At 36.2% G+C, this 18,943-nt stretch overlaps 1 protein-coding gene and 1 pseudogene across 2 annotated transcripts in view; both read right to left on the bottom strand.

The window, feature by feature from the left end:
• The window catches only part of LOC309840359 (uncharacterized protein), a gene marked incomplete at both ends in the record, with an annotated part of 29,658 nt that extends 25,314 nt beyond the window's left edge, over nucleotides 1-4,344 (bottom strand). Inside the window, 2 exons of the mRNA XM_082682413.1 lie at nucleotides 1,904-1,970; nucleotides 3,427-4,344. Of these exons, the coding sequence (XP_082538539.1) occupies nucleotides 1,904-1,970; nucleotides 3,427-4,344 (985 nt within the window). The remainder of the gene's footprint in view (nucleotides 1-1,903; nucleotides 1,971-3,426) is intronic.
• Nucleotides 4,345-5,314: 970 nt separating this feature from the next.
• On the bottom strand, nucleotides 5,315-15,406 carry LOC309840358 (olfactory receptor 4C6-like; annotated as a pseudogene). Its single transcript has 3 exons — nucleotides 15,328-15,406; nucleotides 13,278-14,118; nucleotides 5,315-5,439 (listed from the first exon to the last, which is right to left on the bottom strand). The product of its transcript is annotated as an olfactory receptor 4C6-like (transcript).
• Nucleotides 15,407-18,943: the final 3,537 nt, after the last annotated feature.

Genomic DNA, 18,943 nt, shown 5'->3' with positions numbered 1-18,943 from the left:
CATGAAAGTTGTTGAAATCAGTTAAAGGTTTAGATAGATGAAGTATGTCTGGTAGACTGACATGTGTCCTGGCCCACCAATATTTTCTATGTGATGTTAAGCAAGTTTTTCACCTTCTTTAATTTCCAATTTTCTCTTAGGAAAAGTCAACTGATAATAACATTTTCCAGTCTGTTTGTTTGTTTGTTTGTTTCTTTCTTTCTTTCTTTCTTTCTTTCTTTCTTTCTCTTTCTTTCTTTCCTTCCTTCCTCCCTTCCTTCATCTTTTTTACAGAGAAAGAGTGCACAGGCGTTGTGAGGAAAGGGGAAGAGGGAGAGAGAAAATCTCAAGCAGGTTCCATGCCCAGTGTGAAGCCCCACACAGGGCTCAATCTCATGAGATCATGACCTAAGCTGAAATCAAGATCAGACATTCAAATGACTCAGCCACCCAGGCACCCCCATTATTTCTTAATTTTTAATATTTTGTTCAGTTCCCCATTCCTAATCTTACCTATGTTCCTAAGTCAATTTATAGAGGAAGACAGGAGAGAAGAAAGAAAGAAAGAAAAAGAAAGAAAGAAAGAAAGAAAGAAAGAAAGAAAGAAAGAAAGAAAGAAGAAAAATAATTTTTGAATATATGTATTGTGTATTGTCTTCTATATTTTCTTTTTTCTTTCTTCTTTTTTTTTTTTTTTAATATATGTGCCCTTCCTGGGGTGCCTGAGTGGCTCAGTCAGTTAAGTCTCTGACTCCTGATAATGGTTCAGGTTATCATCTCAGGGTCATGAGATCCAGCCCTGTGTCTTGTTCTGCACTCATCAGAGTTTCTTTGTTCATCTCCCTCTGCTCCTCTCCCTGCTTGCTCTCTCTCTCCTCCTTCTCCAATAAATAAATGAATAAATAAATAAATGTGTAAATAAATAAATATTTTTAAAAGATACATGCCCTTCCAACTACCAGAGAGAAAGTTGCTTGTGAATGGTTATAACCTACTTAAGATGATATAGATTGCATTAAAAATTACTTTTCACCCAGCACTCTGGATATTTGGTCCAAATATCAACTACCAAGTGTGTCACTATCTTCTAGGCACCTTCAATGGGGATGAGCTGAGTCATGCAGGGTACAGGGGAAGGACAGAATGGGGAGACAGGAATGGAGGTGAGAGGATCCCACAAAAGATCGCACAATGTCTTGCCATCTTGCTGAAAGGTTTAGTGGCAACCATCAAGCCCTGGAACTTCACAGAAATGTCAGAGAAAATCACACCACAAAACCTTGTCTCTTTTATCACAAATGGACTGGAAGAATCCTGAGGAAGGTTTTTGGTGTGTCACTTAAGATCTTAGAACTCAGCTTCTCCATCAGTTGAATGGGAATATAAATAACTACCTTTAAAATGCTTCTGGGGGTGCCTAGGTGTCTCAGAGGGTTAAGCCTCTGCCTTCAGCTGAGATCATGATCTCAGGGTCCTGGGATCAAGCCCCACATCGGGCTTTCTGCTTGGCAGGGAGACTGCTTCCCCTTTCTCTCTCTGCCTGCCTCCCTGCCTACTTGTGATCTCTCTGTCAAATAAATAAATCAAATGCTTCTGTAAATCTTAAAATATTTAACATAGAAAATAATGAATCCCTGGCTTAGAGAAAGCACAGAAGAAAAATCATTTGTTTTTATTAATCATACTTAAACATGAGGAAATGAGAACCAGAGAAGTGAAATATCCCACAAAGTTCCCACAGCTAATTGGTAACAGAACTGAGTTTAGAATCCACATCACTTAAGTACAAGTCTAAATCTCTTTTATGTTCATATGATGTGCACAGTAATGTCATAAGATTTCTTGGCCTGGAAAACAATAACTGACAATGAATGAGTCCCTGCATTAAATTTCCCAGTCCAAAAGTCCTAAATGAACTTCTTACTTTTGAAGGAATTATTAAGCTCTCCATTCTGGTGGAAAAATTTTGGAGGGTAGTTTGCAAGAAGATCCTAAAGTGGCCAAAGGCAAGAAGGTGAGTCAACAATCTCTTGAAGTTTCTTCAATTTCTGAGTCAAATGACCTTTAGCGCTCATTAAATTTCTTGTACACCAAAAGACTGGATGACATCTGGATTCCAGGTTCTGTCAAAGCAATTCCAGGATTTCCTGAATTCACTTGACTATGCTCATCCCATCATGGAAACTGTGTGGAAATAGAACAAATGCCAACTGAGGTTTGTCCTAGTTTGAGCCAACTTTGTCTTCAATTTAGCAACAGTCAGGGCCCTGATTTAAACTCTGTTTATTTAAAGTTGTATCTTACAAGGGAAGGTTTCCAATGAATTACTCAGAAATTCTGGCTAGATAAACCCAACTAACACAGTGAAAATTTGAGGGAATAAACGATATTAATGTGATCAGAAATACTTTATGATTAAAACTCAGATTACTGAGAGCAAGATTTGTTTTTGTACACAATGAAAGAATGGACAGAGAGTGAAGAATAAGAAAGTGCATAGAGAACAACGGCTTTATTTTCTATTTGAATATGTATATGTATATCACATATATGAATATATACACACACACATACACTCACGTATATATACACACACACAATAATAATATATTACCATTTTCAAGATTTAATATCTGTAATAACTGCATTCCTTTGCCAAACATGACACCTTAGTGTATTAATGTAAAAGATATGATACATCATGATATATCATGAACCAAAAACAGGAAAAACAAAATTCCCTGCCTCACCTAGAGCTTACAGTCCATGAGAGGAGGCTGACAAAAAAACTAAGAATAGGAAAATTAAATTATATCTGCATATCAGAAAGTAATAACTTCTCTAGAGCAATTTTTAAAAAAATAAATAAATAAGAGTAAATGGGGAAGTGGGATCATTAAATCCAAGGTGTGAGTTCCTCTTTTTCAGAACATAGTCATATGATGTAGGGAATCTTATTGCTCAGTTTCTGATAATGCTTGATCTCTTCCATTCTTGAGTCATGACTGTTGTCTTCATCAATTACAAAGATCAGTATCCTACACATGAGCTTCTTCTCACTTGAAATAGTGTATGTTTCTGTTTCTAATCTCTCAGATTTTTTTTTCAATTTCTTACAAATTTACCAAATCATGGGATGAGTGGCAAGAGTCCTGAAGGAAAATTTCTATTTATAATCTTTTATTGAATCTTAGATTTTAAGAAAACATAATCTCCAACTCCTTTTAACTTACTATGAAGATACTGAATTATCAAATCAGAGTTGATAACTGATCTAAGGGTGAAAATATTTTCATAGCCCCATATTACTGGGTCATTTTTATTTTTGTTTTCATTATATAAGCACCTATTAAAGAGACCCAAACACACAAAGCTTTTGTCTCAAAAATTTGACTTTTATTCTTCACAATTTTTTTAAACTTTAATATTTCATTTGTCACTACAAACCACCATCAGTCTGTTCCATACTTTCTTTATGGCATTTTTCATTTCCCTATTCCTGAAAGTGTAAATCAAAGGATTGAGCAAAGGAGTTAGGATGGTGTAAAATATAGCCACCATTTTGTCAAAGGAGAAAGCAGATGGAGGTCGTGCATACACAAATATGCAAGGGACAAAGAACAAAACCACAATAGCAATATGAGATCCACAGGTGGAAAGAGCTTTCCGCTGCCCTTCAGGACTATGGGTTCTCAGAGAGAGCAAGATGACAACATAGGAGACAAGCAACAAAGAGAATATTATGATGCAGATAGACCCACTGTTGGCAACCACCAAAAGGCCAAAGATGTGAGTGTCAGTGCAGGCAAGCTCCAGTAATGGGTACAAATCACACATGAAGTGATCAATGACATTGGGGCCACAGAAGGGAAGTTGGAAAGTAAAGAGAATTTGTATCATTGAATGCAGAAAACCCCCTGTCCAGGCTATACCCATCAGAATGCCACAGAGCCTCCAGTTCATGATGGTTGTGTAGTGTAGGGGCTTACAGATGGCCACATAGCGGTCATAGGCCATAGCTGTGAGGACAATCACCTCCACCCCAGCAAAGAAGTGTTCGGCAAAGAGCTGGGTCATGCAACCTCCAAAGGAGATGGTTTTCCTCTCATAGAGGGAGTCCACAATCATCTTGGGGGCAATGACAGTAGAGAAGCAGGCATCCAGGAAGGACAGGAAAGCCAAGAAGAAGTACATGGGTGAGCCAAGGAGTGCTGGACTGCTTCTGATGGTCACCACAATTAGCAAGTTGCCCCCGACAGTTGCAATGTAGCCAAACAAAAACACAACAAATACTATTTTCTGAACATTAGGATTCTGTGAAAGCCCCAGAAGGACAAACTCAGTTACAAAGCTTTGGTTTTGCATGATTTCCAAGGGAAAGCTCAAAGCTGCCAGAAGAAACATGTAGAGTCTACAATTATGAGAAAGAAAAATGTGTTTCAGACAGTGCAATGTGATACAGTAGTCATTAAGAAGTTGGTGCATCCACATGAGAAATTATATTCTGTATTTCTAGCATCACTAAGAACACAAAATTCAAAATTTGTTGAAGCTGCTATTGGGAGGTCAGGAAGAATTGAGGAGGAGAAAAATACTATTTTTAAATATTATTAAATACTTTTACTAAATACTTTAAAATAGCCAGAGCTACAATAAGGGGCAAAGGAGGTATCCACATGTGGAGAAATAGTTTATCTCAATTGCCAACTCTAGTCACTTAGCAGTGGCTTCCTGGAGTAAACTGTTGAGAAAGATTCTAAGGAAAGGGGTATGATACTGGAGTTATCATGTCCACCCATGTGCACAGAATAGGAGCAGAGGGCATTTGCATGTTATCCTTGCTAGGAGTTTGCATGATCTGCAAACAGGAGAATAACATTCATATTAAGAGGCACTTGCAAATCATGGCTACTCTCCAAATATTTCTTTAAACATCTGAAATAAACTTGGCCTTTAAGATGAGTTCATTCATTCCTTACAAAAGAAAGATACATGGGAAAGCTCCTACAAACACAGAGCAAGCATCCATGTGTTGAATTGTTTGTTTGTTTGTTTGTTTTTCATCATTTTAAAATAAGAACTGGAATTTAGAAGAAAAAAAAAAAACCTATATCAGAGTGTTGCCATGTTGACTAAGTTAAACAATACAAAAAAAAAAAAAAAACAATTGTTCTGGGCCTAGTGCCTAGAATAGAGTCTATGTTAGGTCTTATCCTTATTTTACTGGTAGGAAACTCATGCATACAAAGATAAAGTTCAGAATGCATGCTAGGTCTGGGTTGTTAATAGAGAAACTTCAGTTCTAACATCTAACACCCAAGTCCTTCCCGCTGTGTCAACAGAAAGGAACAAGAACTTTCCTTTTCTTGCAAGAATGTGGAGCAGTTTGGCCTTTCAATTCTACATCCACCTGTAAAGGTTCAAGCCTTCTGATACCCTTGTTCATGTTTGGATGAAGCCCTTTGATGAAGGACACAGAACAAATGAGTGCAGAATCAGAAGATAATGCCCCAGTTACTCACAGATACATATTGGTAACAGTCTGGAATTTTGATTACCCAGTCTCTACACACACAAAGTGAACTGGAAATTTTAATCCATCAAAAGGTAAAATATGTTTTTTTTTTTAATTTAAAATCTTTTTTTAATTTTGAACTTTTTTATTTTAAATTTCTTTTCAGCGTAACAGTATTCATTGTTTTTGCACCACACCCATTGCTCCATGCAATATGTGCCCTCCTTAATACCCACTACCTGGCTCCCCCAACCTCCCACCCCCCTCCCCTTCAAAACCCTCAGGTTGTTAAATCATGGTTTTTAAAAATATACTAATTCTAAAATTGCAGTGAAACTGCTTCACTTATATAATCATTTGGAAAATGCTTTTGCATTATTTCCAGAATAATAAACATATTTGTATTCCTCATAGTAGGAAATCCTACCACAAAAATATTCTAAAAGTTAAATAGGGTGTATAACTTTTATAATGGAAGATGATGTTGTGTCATTTATAACGATGAGAATTTAGAAATATCTAATGTGGTCAACAATAGGAGGATGTTTCTGTAATTCAGACCATGACAGATTGATAGCATCTGATGTTGTCAGTAAAACACTAATTATTAATGTGAGGACATAAATGGTGAAGGATTTTTATAATATGTAAAATGAGAAAAGCAACAAATGTATAGTAACTCTGCCCATTTATAGAGTCGTGTTAAAATAACCTTAAAATCAACATGTGAAGATTTCAAAAAGTATCTAGACAGAATGGCATAAACAATGAATTGTGGAACACTGAAAATAAATTTAAAAATAAAATTTTTTTAAAATAGAATATAAGATAAAAAGGAAGTGAGTGAATAAAGCAAAATTTAAATTATTTAGTAATAAAAAAGAACTGCATGAATTTAAAATTAAAAAATCAAGCTTACATTTTTAGGATGATTTATTTATTTTAGAGAGAGAGTATGAGCAGGAGGGGCAGAGGGAGAGGGAGAGAGAATCTGAAGCAGACTCTGTTGAATGCAGTGTCAGAGGCAGAGCATGATCTCAAGACACTGAGATCAACCACCTTAGCTGAAAGCAACAGTCAGATAATTAAACCAATGGATCACCCAGACATCCCTAAAAAATCTTTGAATCCACAGCACCATCATTTTCCATCAACTTAGCTGTTCAGAAAAAAGGAGAGGGGGCTTGAGAATCATTTTATCAAATGTTCAGTATAATTAATTTGTGTAGGTGGAACTAACATAATAGCATAACATAGCTTCTTAAACTAAAAATGTTAAACTATTATAAGCTTTTCATAAATAGATGTACCATGGCCCAAACTTTCCCAAAGATTCAAAGATCTATCCTTTTCAATAGCTGTACTCTTCAGTACACTGGAGGTGCACCAGAGATTGTTCAAGGACCCTCATGGCTGTAAACGGAACTGTGGACCATCTCCTGGGCTGTGACCTGGGGAATTTTGCCTCCCCACTCACCGCTTTGCCCACTATTTCCTTCCCATTCATTTTGGCACAAAACTAATTCTTGCATCAATCATTCTGAAAATAATAGAAATTCCTGTTTCAACTTTCAAATATATTTTAAAAACTATATGAGAATCCCAAGAATTTTGACATTGGAATGTTTAATGTCTTCATTAATCTCTCCAACCCTTTCTTTATGTGCTTCTAGATGCCTCTCTCTGTTTTACTCAACTTCCTTCTTTTCCCTCAGCTTATCTTCTAGATCATGGATTCTTTTTCTGTTTCATTTACCCAGGCTGTTAGAGTATCCAGTTTAGAATGCAACTCATTCATAGCATTTTTTTTTAAAGATTTTATTTATTTATTTGACAGAGAGAAATCACAAGTAGATGGAGAGGCAGGCAGAGAGAGAGAGAGAGGGAAGCAGGCTCTCCGCTGAGCAGGGAGCCCGATGTGGGACTCGATCCCAGGACTCTGAGATCATGACCTGAGCCTAAGGCAGCGGCTTAACCCACTGAGCCACCCAGGCGCCCCATTCATAGCATTTTTTAGTCTGGCCAAATTAGATCTCATTTTTGCCCTTAGAGATTCTATATTGTCACTGAGAATTTTTTCAAGCCTATGTATTTACTTTATGATTTCTCTCCTGAATTCTCTCTCTGACATCTTGCTTATACACATTAGTTCTGTGGAGGAGGACATTACAAAAATAAAAACAACAACAACAACAACAACAACAAAAACAAAAAACAGAAAATACTTGAGGAATTAATAGTAAGATCACCATTATGAGTAGAATTTTGCAATTATATTTCAAAATATTTAAAAAATATAGCTAGTACAAATTAAAAGAGTAGATTGAAACTCCATTCTTAATGATTCTCCCTAAAATCCTACAATCCATTCTATTTCTGATTTGGGATCATTATTTTCTTCAGCAATAAAAAAAAATTTATTCTTTATTGTTCTAATGAAGCATCTTCTATTCCTTACAATCTGGATTCCTTTTCTCTTTTATCAATATTGCTCTGCTGATTCCATTAAATGTTTTATATTTTTACTATTTTATACTCTTACTGTGTCTGGAATTTGAAAAAAAAAAATAAAAAGCTTTCTCTGTTCTCACCTGTGTCTTCCTGAGGAATGCTTGAGCATTCTTTTTTCTGTTGTCTTAGAGATTCATCTCACTTTAAGAGAGACAAACCCCAACAACTAGTACCAAAGCAGTGCAGAGATTCAGCCACTTAAATATTCTTGAAAAATTCTGAGACAGAAATGTAATGTTATTTCTGGCATCAAGTGCACTTAGATAAAAATAAGTGGACATATTTAAAATCAGAAACCTCTGCTCTATGATTTCAATAAGATACTTGCTTAATGTCCTTAACTCTTAATGTCCTTAACTCTTAATGTCCTTCCCTGTGCTATTTGTTAGGGATTTGTTGTGGGACTATAGAGTTCTGTATTATATATAACTCTGCAAATAGTAAACAGCACTTAAATTTGTCTGATGATGCTTCAGTATTTCTTGCAGACTCAAAAAAATGCACCTCTTAACCTAAAATATCAGGATAAGGAAGGCATTAGAAGATGAATGATATATGAGAATATAATCAGAAAGAATAAAAAAAAATAAGATTACATGACTAGGACCAAAATAGGTACATGCTGCATTTCATCATCATTTGGATTTAACTTGAAGATGAAAAACTATATAAGTTCTAATTTTATTAGTTGTAATGCATTAGGTACTCATTTTTTTTTTAAGATTTTATTTATTTATTTACTTGACAGAGATCACAAGTAGGCAGAGAGACAGGCGGAGAGAGGAGGAAGCAAGCTCCCTACAGAGCAGACAGCTCAATATGGGGCTTGATCCCAGGACCCTGAAATCATGACCTGAGCTGAAGGAAGAGTCTTTAATCCACTGAGCCCCCTAGGTACCCCTGTATTGGGTACTGCTAACCCTCTAAAAAATGTTTGCATTTTAAGAGCGGCTAATTATTGAGCACATATTATTGTGTCAAGTGCTGTCCTGTGAATGCCACATAAATTACTTTGTTTCCAAATCCTTTGAGACTTTTCATATATAATCTAGATTAAAAATGAAGATTCACAGCGAAAAAGTTATGTAGCTTGCTCAAGGTACACAGCTAAGTGATAGACTCATGCTTGCATTAAACTTAGTAGTTGAACAACAACAGCATTTTTTTAAAGTACTACATTACACTTTAAAATCCTCCCTGAAAATGCAAAATGTGCATTATAAATCTTACCATTTGTCAGTTTCTTGAAAATTCTGGTGATGGCAATCTCCTATACTGCACAGAAAAGCCCTTCAAAGGCTACCCTAAACTTGAAGTGTGTTTCCAAGTCTTACATGTACATGTAAGAGGGAGAGAAAGAGTAACTCTGGCTGACAAGGTAGAGAATGCTCCCCACTACTTATCAATCTTCAACATGGTCTCCAGGAAAAAAGTAAAGAAGCATAAGTTTCCTCCTTGATTTCCAATTGCAATTTAAAGAATTATCCCTGAGAGGACATGACCCTGTAGAATTGTTTCTCAGTTCTCCTCAGGGTTTGGCAATTTCCCATCAGTATGATTTTTCAAGACAGTTTCCTGTGGTTTGATTTGATCAAGTATTTGCAAATCTTTTATGTCTCCAACCAATTAAAGTTTCTACTTTTTTTTTCTTTTTTTCCAAATTCTCCTGGGTTTCTATTTAAAGACACTTTCCATTCCCTTCATATTTAAGAATAGAAAACTGTGCATTGGGATAGAATACAATATCTCTGTGCAGCATTAAGGCAAAATGTCCATGTGCTTACCAATACAAGAGCTGAGTCCTGGGATGAAGTACATCAATACACAAGGACCTGTAATGTGTTGGGAGTGGAGTAGCAACAGGTGCTTGTTAAAGATTAACGCATTTTATGAATAATGTGCAACAATGTATAGACTAATTTAAAATCTACTTTTTTATTCCTCGGTGCTTAAGCTATATATGTCATCACTTTAAAACTAAAGCACACAATTTTTAAAGATTAAAGGAATTTTTCTCTTTTCCATTTTTTTTAAAGGGAAGGGATGGCAGGTCTGCTTACTCTGAATCTAGGTAGCTCTGGGATTGAAGCTTGAGGGAAACATAGACTTAGCTCACGATGTCCCTTTGGAGAGGGTCTATATGCAGGAGACTGTTGTTCTACTCTTGTATCCTACCTGTTTTTATGTCTATTCACATCTGATAAAAAAGAAGCAGAATTGAGGTGATTCATCAGAAATGTGAATATGCAGAATTACCTTCACCTGTGGTATTGAGGGACAGGTGTTATCTACCTGTGGTATTAAGGGACAAGTGTTATTCAACTGTGGTACTAAGGAACAAGCATTATTTTCTTTTAACTGAAATTTTAGAGTTTCCCTGACCAGAAGAACCATCTGACCCAGTCCACATTCCTAGAGAAGATAATCTTCTAAACACATGACTCAACAGCAGGACTCCAGCAATTAATCCTGGAACTTTGGACCCTACTTCAACCACACTTGGCATCTTCTACTTTATCCCATGCTCTGTTTTCTTCATCACTAATTATTTGATTCTATTAGAGGAAATGAGTGGTATAACACTGAAATAATAGTGTGAAGATGGGATGAGACAGATAATATAACAATATAATATTTGATAAATATTTGTGCAAATATTAGTTGAAGTTTAAAAAAAACAACTTTATAAATCAAAAATGAGAGAGGACAGAGACAGAGATAGGCACAAAGAAATGTATGAAATGGGGGTATCGAGTAGAGGCAGATAAATAGTAATTTGCTCTCCCAGAATTAATTCAACAAACCATTCTTCCCTCAGATTTAAAATTCTGCCTTCATCATTTATTAATTTACAAAATTTATACCACCTTTCCAAAGATAGATGGCTTAATCTCTGGGCCATTTCTTCCCTCTTTAAAGTTCTTTATTAACAGGCCTACAGCAAAATGTTGACAATGCAGATCTTTATGGTATGTTCTGTTATGTAGAAGATCCTGTCCCCTAGCTCTATGTTGCTCACACTGGTTTTATTGCCAAGGCTGTTTAAACATAGCTACACATGCATACAAATTTTAGAATCAGTTCATCAATTTCAATGAAGATACACTTTGTCATTCTGGTGGAAGGGTATTATTAATTCATCATAGAAAATGGTGGCTAATAAAGGAAATAAGATCAAGGGAAAATTTCATTTTAAAAATAAAATAAATGAAAAAAAAATAAGAGAAATGACAGACTGCTTCTTTGCTGAAGCAAATGATCCATTAGTAAGGGAAACATAGATTAAATAAGAGATGTATTCATGTAAGTGATAAGGAAGTGGGACTCAGAAATTATATTATAAAGAGATTGGTTGCCTTTGGATAGGAGCAAGGTAGTGTGTTTATTGGAGAAGGTAGGAAGGTGGTATATATTTGAGCAGATGCTGGTAGATTAATAGTCATGGCTATGGAAATGTTCTTCTGATGGTTTAATTTTTCTCAGTGAGATAGGAAGCAAGTTCATCTAATGTTTCTCCATAAATCTGATGCTTGAAATAACTTTTTAGGCAGATATTCTTTTACAAACTAAGGCAGCATTTTACTTTATTTTGCTATGCCTTTGTGTCATGGATAGTATTGAATTTTTAAATTCTAATATAGAGATAATCATACAATTTATAAGCTAATATTAGTAACAGCAAGTCCTATAAAAAGGTAGTAAGATCATTTTGTGCTAAGTGAAAGAAGTCAATTAAAGAAAGATAATTGTCAAATGTTCTCAATGATAAGAGGAATTTGAGAGATAAGACAGAGGATCATGGGGCAAGGGAAGGAAAAGTGGAAGAGGACAAGGCCAGAGAGGGAGACAAACCTTAGGAGACTCTTAATCTCAGGAAACAACTGAGGGTTGCTGGAGGGGAGGGGAGTGGGAGAGATGGGCTGGCTGGGTGATGGACACTGGGGAAGGTATATGCTATGGTGAGTGATGTGAATTGTGTAAGACTGATGAATCACAGACTTGTATCCCTGAAATGAATAATACATTCTATGTTAATAAAATAAATAAATAAAATAAATTTAAAAACCTTGATCTCAAAAAAAAAAAAAAAGTAGTAAGATCAAAATTTGTTTCAGATGTTAGTGTCAAGAACTCAAGCATTGAATCCCTAAGTAATATGTTTAATGAGTAAGGCTATATATTGTGAATTAACTTGGGGATCCCATAGAACAAATAAGAGAAAAAATTTATGAAATTGAACTGACAGGTAAGAACTTCAGCACAAATGTTGAGAATAGTTTTTACCTATGTAATAGAAGATGGAGTTTTGGACCTACTTTTGACACTAGGAAAATTCCCAAACAGATTACAAATATTTAAGGTTAGGAATATCATTATTATCCTTCCAGTTCTTTAATTAATAATTAAAACAGAAAAAAATTACAATCCTAAATTTTTTACTAACAATAAATTACTTATGCTGCCACGGGCTTTTTCTTCTTTTTGACATGAGGCAAGATGAAGACATGTAAAATGAATTCAGGAGTGAAGAGGCAGAGAGTAACTAAGGGGAATGACCAGGAAAAGACATCAGGAGAGACTTGTTTAAAGAGGTGGAAGCTTCACCTCAAGACGGTTAAAGTAGAAAGAAAAAAGAATGAGATTAGCCAGCCAAGCAGCAGCTCTGAGAAAGAGAAGTCCAGCAGCAAGCAGAGTAAGAACAAACAAAAGCACTGAACCAGTACCTGAATCATTGACAACCAGATTTGAATTATTAAAAAAAAAAAAGTCAAATAAATAAATAAATAAATAAATAAATAAATAAATAGTTAAGGGGGGGAAAAAAAAAGGAAAGGTAAAAGAGTGGCCAGCATATTATAAAAAAAGGAATGGAGGGGTGCCTGGGCGGTTCAGCGGGTTAAAGGCTCTGCCTTCAGCTCAGGTCATGATCCCAGGGTCCTGGGATCGAGCCCCGCAACCAGCTCTCTGCTCAGCAGGGACCCTGCTTCTTCCTCTCTCTCTCTTTCCCTCTCTCCCTGCCTCTCTGCCTGTCAAATTAATCAATTAATTAATTAATTAAAATTAAAAAAGGAATGGAGCACAATACGTACTAGAGAGGTAGGAAATAACTTGATTATAATATCTTAACCTGATTTGTACACTTAAAAGATGCCTTTGGCTGCTGTGTGCTCAATGGCTTGGAATAAATGGGACTGGTGGGACTTCATTGTCCTTGTAGGGAAGATCTGTCCTTAGCATGTAACCCAATGATGCCAAAGGTCCCTCATTTTACCAGTTCCCTCATGAAATATTTTTACTTCAGCATCCTTCAGGATATAGATAAATGGATTTAATATGGGTGCAACAATGATAAAGGACACAGCCATTACCTTGTTTTTGGGGTAAGTGGCCACAGGCCGCACACACAGAAAAATGTATAGCATAAAGAACAAGATGACCACAGTGAGGTGGGAGCCACAGGTGGAGAGGGTTTTGCACCACCCTCCAGAGCTGTAAGAACTCAGGGAGCAGAGGATGACCACATAGGAAGTGATGAGGATAAGGAAAATGGTCACACATATTACCCCACTCTTAAGGATGACTAAGGGACACAGCGTGTGGGTGTCCATGCAGGCCAGTTTCAACTAAGGAAACAAATCACACATAAAGTGATCAATGACATTGGGACCACAGGAGGGTATTTGATACATGAAGAGAAGCTGTATTACTGAGTGGAGAGCTCCTCCCACCAAGGCCCCTCCAAGCAACAGACAGCATATGTGAGAGCTCATGATGGTGGTGTAGTGCAGGGGCTTACAGATGGCCACATAGCAGTCATAGGCCATCATGATGAGAAGGATGATCCCCACACCACCAAAGAAATGCTCTGCAAATAGTGGAGTCAGGCAGCCTTCTAATGAGATGGTAGTGCTCTTGGAGAGAGGGTCCACAATCATCTTTGGGGGCAATGATAAAAGAGTACATGGCATCCATGGGTATAAGGAAATAAGGAAAAAATACATAGGTGATCTGACTTGTGATCACGGTTACCGCAATGAGTAAGTTTCCCAAATCTGTGGACACATACATGGTTAGGAACACAGTAGAGAGCATTTTCTGCAACTCTGGGCTATCTGTAATGCCCAAGAGTTGATATACAAGATCTACAAAGAACTCCTCAAACTCAACACACACAAAACAGATAATCATGTCAAAAAATGGACAAAAGTCATGAACAGACACTTCTCCAAAGAAAACATGCAAATGGATAATAGACACATGAAAAAATGTTCATCATCATTAGCTGTCATGGAAATTCAAATCAAAACCACATTGAGGTACCACCAGTTAGAATGGCCAAAATTAATAAGACAAGAAAGAACAGTTTTGGAGAGGATATGGAGAAAGGGAACCCTCTTACACTCTTGGTGGGAATACAAGTTGGTGCAGTCACTTTGGAAATCAGTGTGGAAATTCCTTAAGAAATTAAAAGTAGAGCTACCCTACAACTGGGCAATTGGACTACTGGGTATTTACCGCAAGGATACTGATGTAGTGAAAAGAAGGGTCATATGTACCCAATGTTCAAAGCAGCAATGGCCACAATCACCAAACTATGGAAAAAGCCAAGATGCCCTTCACCAGATGAATGGATAAAGAAGACATGGTCCATATAAACAATGGAGTATTGCACCTCCATCAGAAAGGATGAATACCCAACTTTTGTATCAACATGGATGGAACTGGAGGAGATTATGCTGAGTGAAATAAATCAAGCAGAGACAGTCAATTATCATATGGTTTCACTTACTTGTACAGCATAAGGAATAACACAGAGGCATTGGGAGTTGGAGAGGAGAAGTCAGTTGGGGTAAATTGGAGGAGGAGACAAAACCATGGAAGACTGTGGACTCTGAGAAACAAACTGAGGGTACTGGAAGGGAGGGGGTAGGGGGTGGTATGGGGTTAGGTGAGCCTGGTGGTGGGTTTTAAGGAGGGCGCTATTCATGGAACACTGGGTGTGGTACATAAAAAATGAATCTTGGATCACTGAAAAAGTAAAATTAAATTTCAAAAAAAAAGAATGAATTCAGTCACATTGTTTGGGTTCTCTACTTAGTATAGGCTGATATAAGCATAGCATTTTGTGATAGAAAATCTACAAAAGAATATTATTTTTAATTAGTAATCACTAAGTGTGTTGAACAATTTTTACACTGTGTCTCATACCCTTTGACCTATTTTTTTTTCTCCAGCCACTGATACAGCAACCAGTTGCTAACAGTATATCCTGACAACACCTCCATCCTGATACCTCTAACTACACTTCTTTTTCCTAGTACATCCTCTTGCTTTCTGTCCCAATATTTGCTGCTTGAGACACATGGAAAATTCTGCTTCATCATTCTGGAACATGGTCATACCTGGAAATATGAAGGGATTAATATGCTTTAAGGAAATCCTAGAAAATCCCGTCCATGTTGCTACAAAAGTTGGGTATTCATCCTTTCTGATGGAGGCATAATACTCCATAGTGTATATGGACCACATCTTCCTTATCCATTCGTCTGTTGAAGGGCATCTTGGTTCTTTCCACAGTTTGACGACTGTGGCCATTGCTTCTATGAATATTGGAGTACTGATGACCCTTTGTTTTACTACATCTGTAGTTTTGGGGTAAATACCCAATAGTGCAATTGCAGAGTCATAGAGAAGCTCTATTTTTAAATTCTTAAGGAGTTTCCACACTGTTTTCTGAAGTGGCTATACCAACTTGCATTCCCACCAACAGTGAAAGGTGGAGAAAGGTTCCCCTTTCTCCACCTCCTCTCCAACACATGTTTACTATCTTGTTAATATTGGCCATTCTGAGTGGTGTAAGGTGGTATCTCAATGTGGTTTTTTTTAATTTCTTTTTTTTATTTCTTTGTTTTTAAATTAATTTATTTATTTTCAGAAAAACACTATGTATTATTTTTTCACCACACCCTGCAATTGCACTCAATGTAGTTTTGATTTCTATCTCCCTGATGGCTAGTGATGATGAACATTTTTTTTTCATGTGTTTGTTAGCCATTTGTATGTCTTCATTGGAGAAGTGTCTGTTCATGTCTTCTGCCCATTTTTTTTTTTTTTTTTACATGATTGGATGTTGTGTGTGTGTTGAGTTTGAGAAGTTCTTTATGGATCCTGGATATCAGCCTTTTGTCTGTACTGTCATTTGTGAATATCTTCTTCCATTCTGTGGGTTGACTCTTTGTTTTGTTGACTATTCCCTGTGCTGTGCAGAAGATTTTGATCTTGATGAAATCCAAAAAATTCATTTTTGCTTTTGTTTTCTTTGTATTTGGTTACATAACTTGAAAGAAGTTCCTGTGGCTGATATCGAAGAGGTTACTGCCTATGACCTCCTCTAGAATTCTGATGGATTCCTGCCTTATGTTGAGGTCTTTTATGCATTTTGAATTTATCTTTGTGTATGGTGTAAGACAATGGTCGAGTTTCATTCTTCTACATATAGCTGTCTAATTTTCCTAGCACCATTTATTGAAGAGACTGTCATTTTTCCACTGTATATTTTTTCCTGCTCTGTTGAATATTATTTGGCCATAGAGTTGAGGGTCCATATCTCGGCTCTCCTCTCTGTTCCACTGATCTATGTGCCTGTTTTTTTTTTTTTTTTTGCCAGTACCATGCTCTCTTGGTGATTATAGCTTTGTAGTAAAGCTTGATATCAGGCAACGTGATGCCCCCATTTTTTTCTTTTCCAACATTTCCTTAGCAATTCAGGGTCTCTTCTGATTCCATACAAAATTTAGGAGTGCTTGCTCCAGCTCTTTGAAAAATGCCAGTAGAATTTTGATTGGAATGGCATTGAAAGTATAGCTTGCTCTAGGCAGTATATACATTTTAACAATATTTTTTTCCAGTCCATGAACATGGAATGGTATTCCATCTTTTTGTGTCTTCTTCAATGCCCTTTTTTCCTCATTTAAAACTATTCAAATAAGTTGCATAGTAGATCTGTATCTGTCCTGTTTGCCTCTTTATCCCCAGTACTTGGTTCAGTCAGTGTCTGACCGATAGTGGTGTTCAACAAGTGCTATATAAATAAATCAGTTGGAAGACTCCTTACTTACTTTTCATGTGTTCTCTTTTTATTCCTAACTCCCCAAATGAAAGTGTTTACTCTCTTACATGGGAGAAAAAGTGGAATACACTGTTGGAACAGGTACGAGATGTATTCTTCCTACCCCTTCAGATCTATTCTCAATGTGTACATCCTGGGTGGCTGTTTTCTCTGGTCCCCTTCCACAAGATCTCTCTTACTTCTGGCCAACATGTGGTACCAGCTGAACGCAACAGGTGGGAAGAAAAGGATATCAGGGCCTTTACTATCCTGGTTCCCTCCTATAGTCTGTCAGCCAGTGGGTGACAAATGAGCCAGAACACTTTGGGATGAAATTTCTGGTTTCCTGTGATCACTCCTTCTCTTTCTTCTCTCAAGGCTAACAGCGGTAATGGCTCCACCATCCCTTATTGGTTTCCTGTATCCCTACCTACATGCTGGTAAGTAGACATAATTAAACTCTTCTAAATCTCTCATTTTAAGTATGCTGTTTCAAGACTCCAATGGATACAGAAAATTTGTATTCTTTCCTTGTAGAAAAATAAAAATACATGAGGAAATAGTTCTCTCTCCTTATAAATTTTTTTTTTGTTTTGAATTTTGTTTCATTTTATATTGAAATATAGTTGACACCCAATGTTACATTAGCTTCAGGTACACAGCATAGTGATCTGAACCTCTATGCTACACTCACTGCAAATGTAGATACCAACTGTTACCATATAAGGCTATCAAAACATTATGGACTCTATTCCCTATGCACTATTATTCTTCCCCATGACCCATAACTGGCAGCTTATATTTATAAAACACCTATACATCTTTTGATGTAGAGCTACTAAATAAAATTAACTTTTGTCAGGAAAAAATATTGTTAAGAAATAAATGTAACATTAAGATTACTGGACATCTTCAGTTGAAGCCTATGTGTCATCTATGGCACTCTCTTTGGGATTAGATGATTCTATGGAATTTATGCCTTTATTTGTCTTGAGCTATTTTCCAACTATTTAAGTTTATAAAACTGATAATAATGCTAACAATTCTGGTCCATAGAAATGTATATGCTGGTTTTTTTTTTTTTTTGATTGATTTCCCTGACCATTAGGGATCAAGCCAGTTTAACATTTATTTGTAAATTAATTACACATTCCTGATTGAATAATGCAAAGATGGTATTTTGAAGTTTCCTTTAGGCTGAGTATAATCTTACCAGTTTCCTGAGTAATGAATGAACTAAATAAAACGTTTGTCATGTGTTCATTTTATATTTTTTGAGAGTTATGGTTTCACATTTTTAAAAATTATTTTGCCTTTGGGTAAGACAAGAGAGCATTATATTTTGGAGAGGTAAACTAAATAAGATAAAGAGAAGACTTCTAAAGATCCAGATATTCTTGTCCTCTGTGTACTTTCACCATGGGTTTTTCTGTTTTATTTTGTTGGAGGTTTGTTTCTGCTTAATCAATTTGTAAGAAATTTTAAAAAGTTTCTTTAAAGTCAAATAGAAACCAAATATGTTATTGAATTTTTTTTTCTTATTAGATTCCCAATTCTAATCCCAGCCAGATTTAGCTAATATGAGTATCCTTTTCAACCACAATGAAACCAACCTGCCAAACAAGATTTATCAATCTGGTCCTGGTGTTTGAGTGTGTGTGCCTTTCTGTGTGTGTGTGTGATGTAGGGGAGGATTATTTAATGCAATGTAATTTTATGGCTTATTTAGCCATTCACTTATAAGTTCACCTCAAAATACTTATAGTCTACTATATAACTAACACTGTGGAAAAAAAAAAAAAAAAGCAGATAAAGTCTCTACTTTCCTA

The sequence above is a fragment of the Mustela nivalis genome (genome assembly GCF_964662115.1).
Source record: "Mustela nivalis genome assembly, chromosome: 9".
In the NCBI taxonomy this organism is placed as follows: domain Eukaryota; kingdom Metazoa; phylum Chordata; class Mammalia; order Carnivora; family Mustelidae; genus Mustela; species Mustela nivalis.
This window is presented reverse-complemented; position numbering and strand designations above follow the sequence as displayed.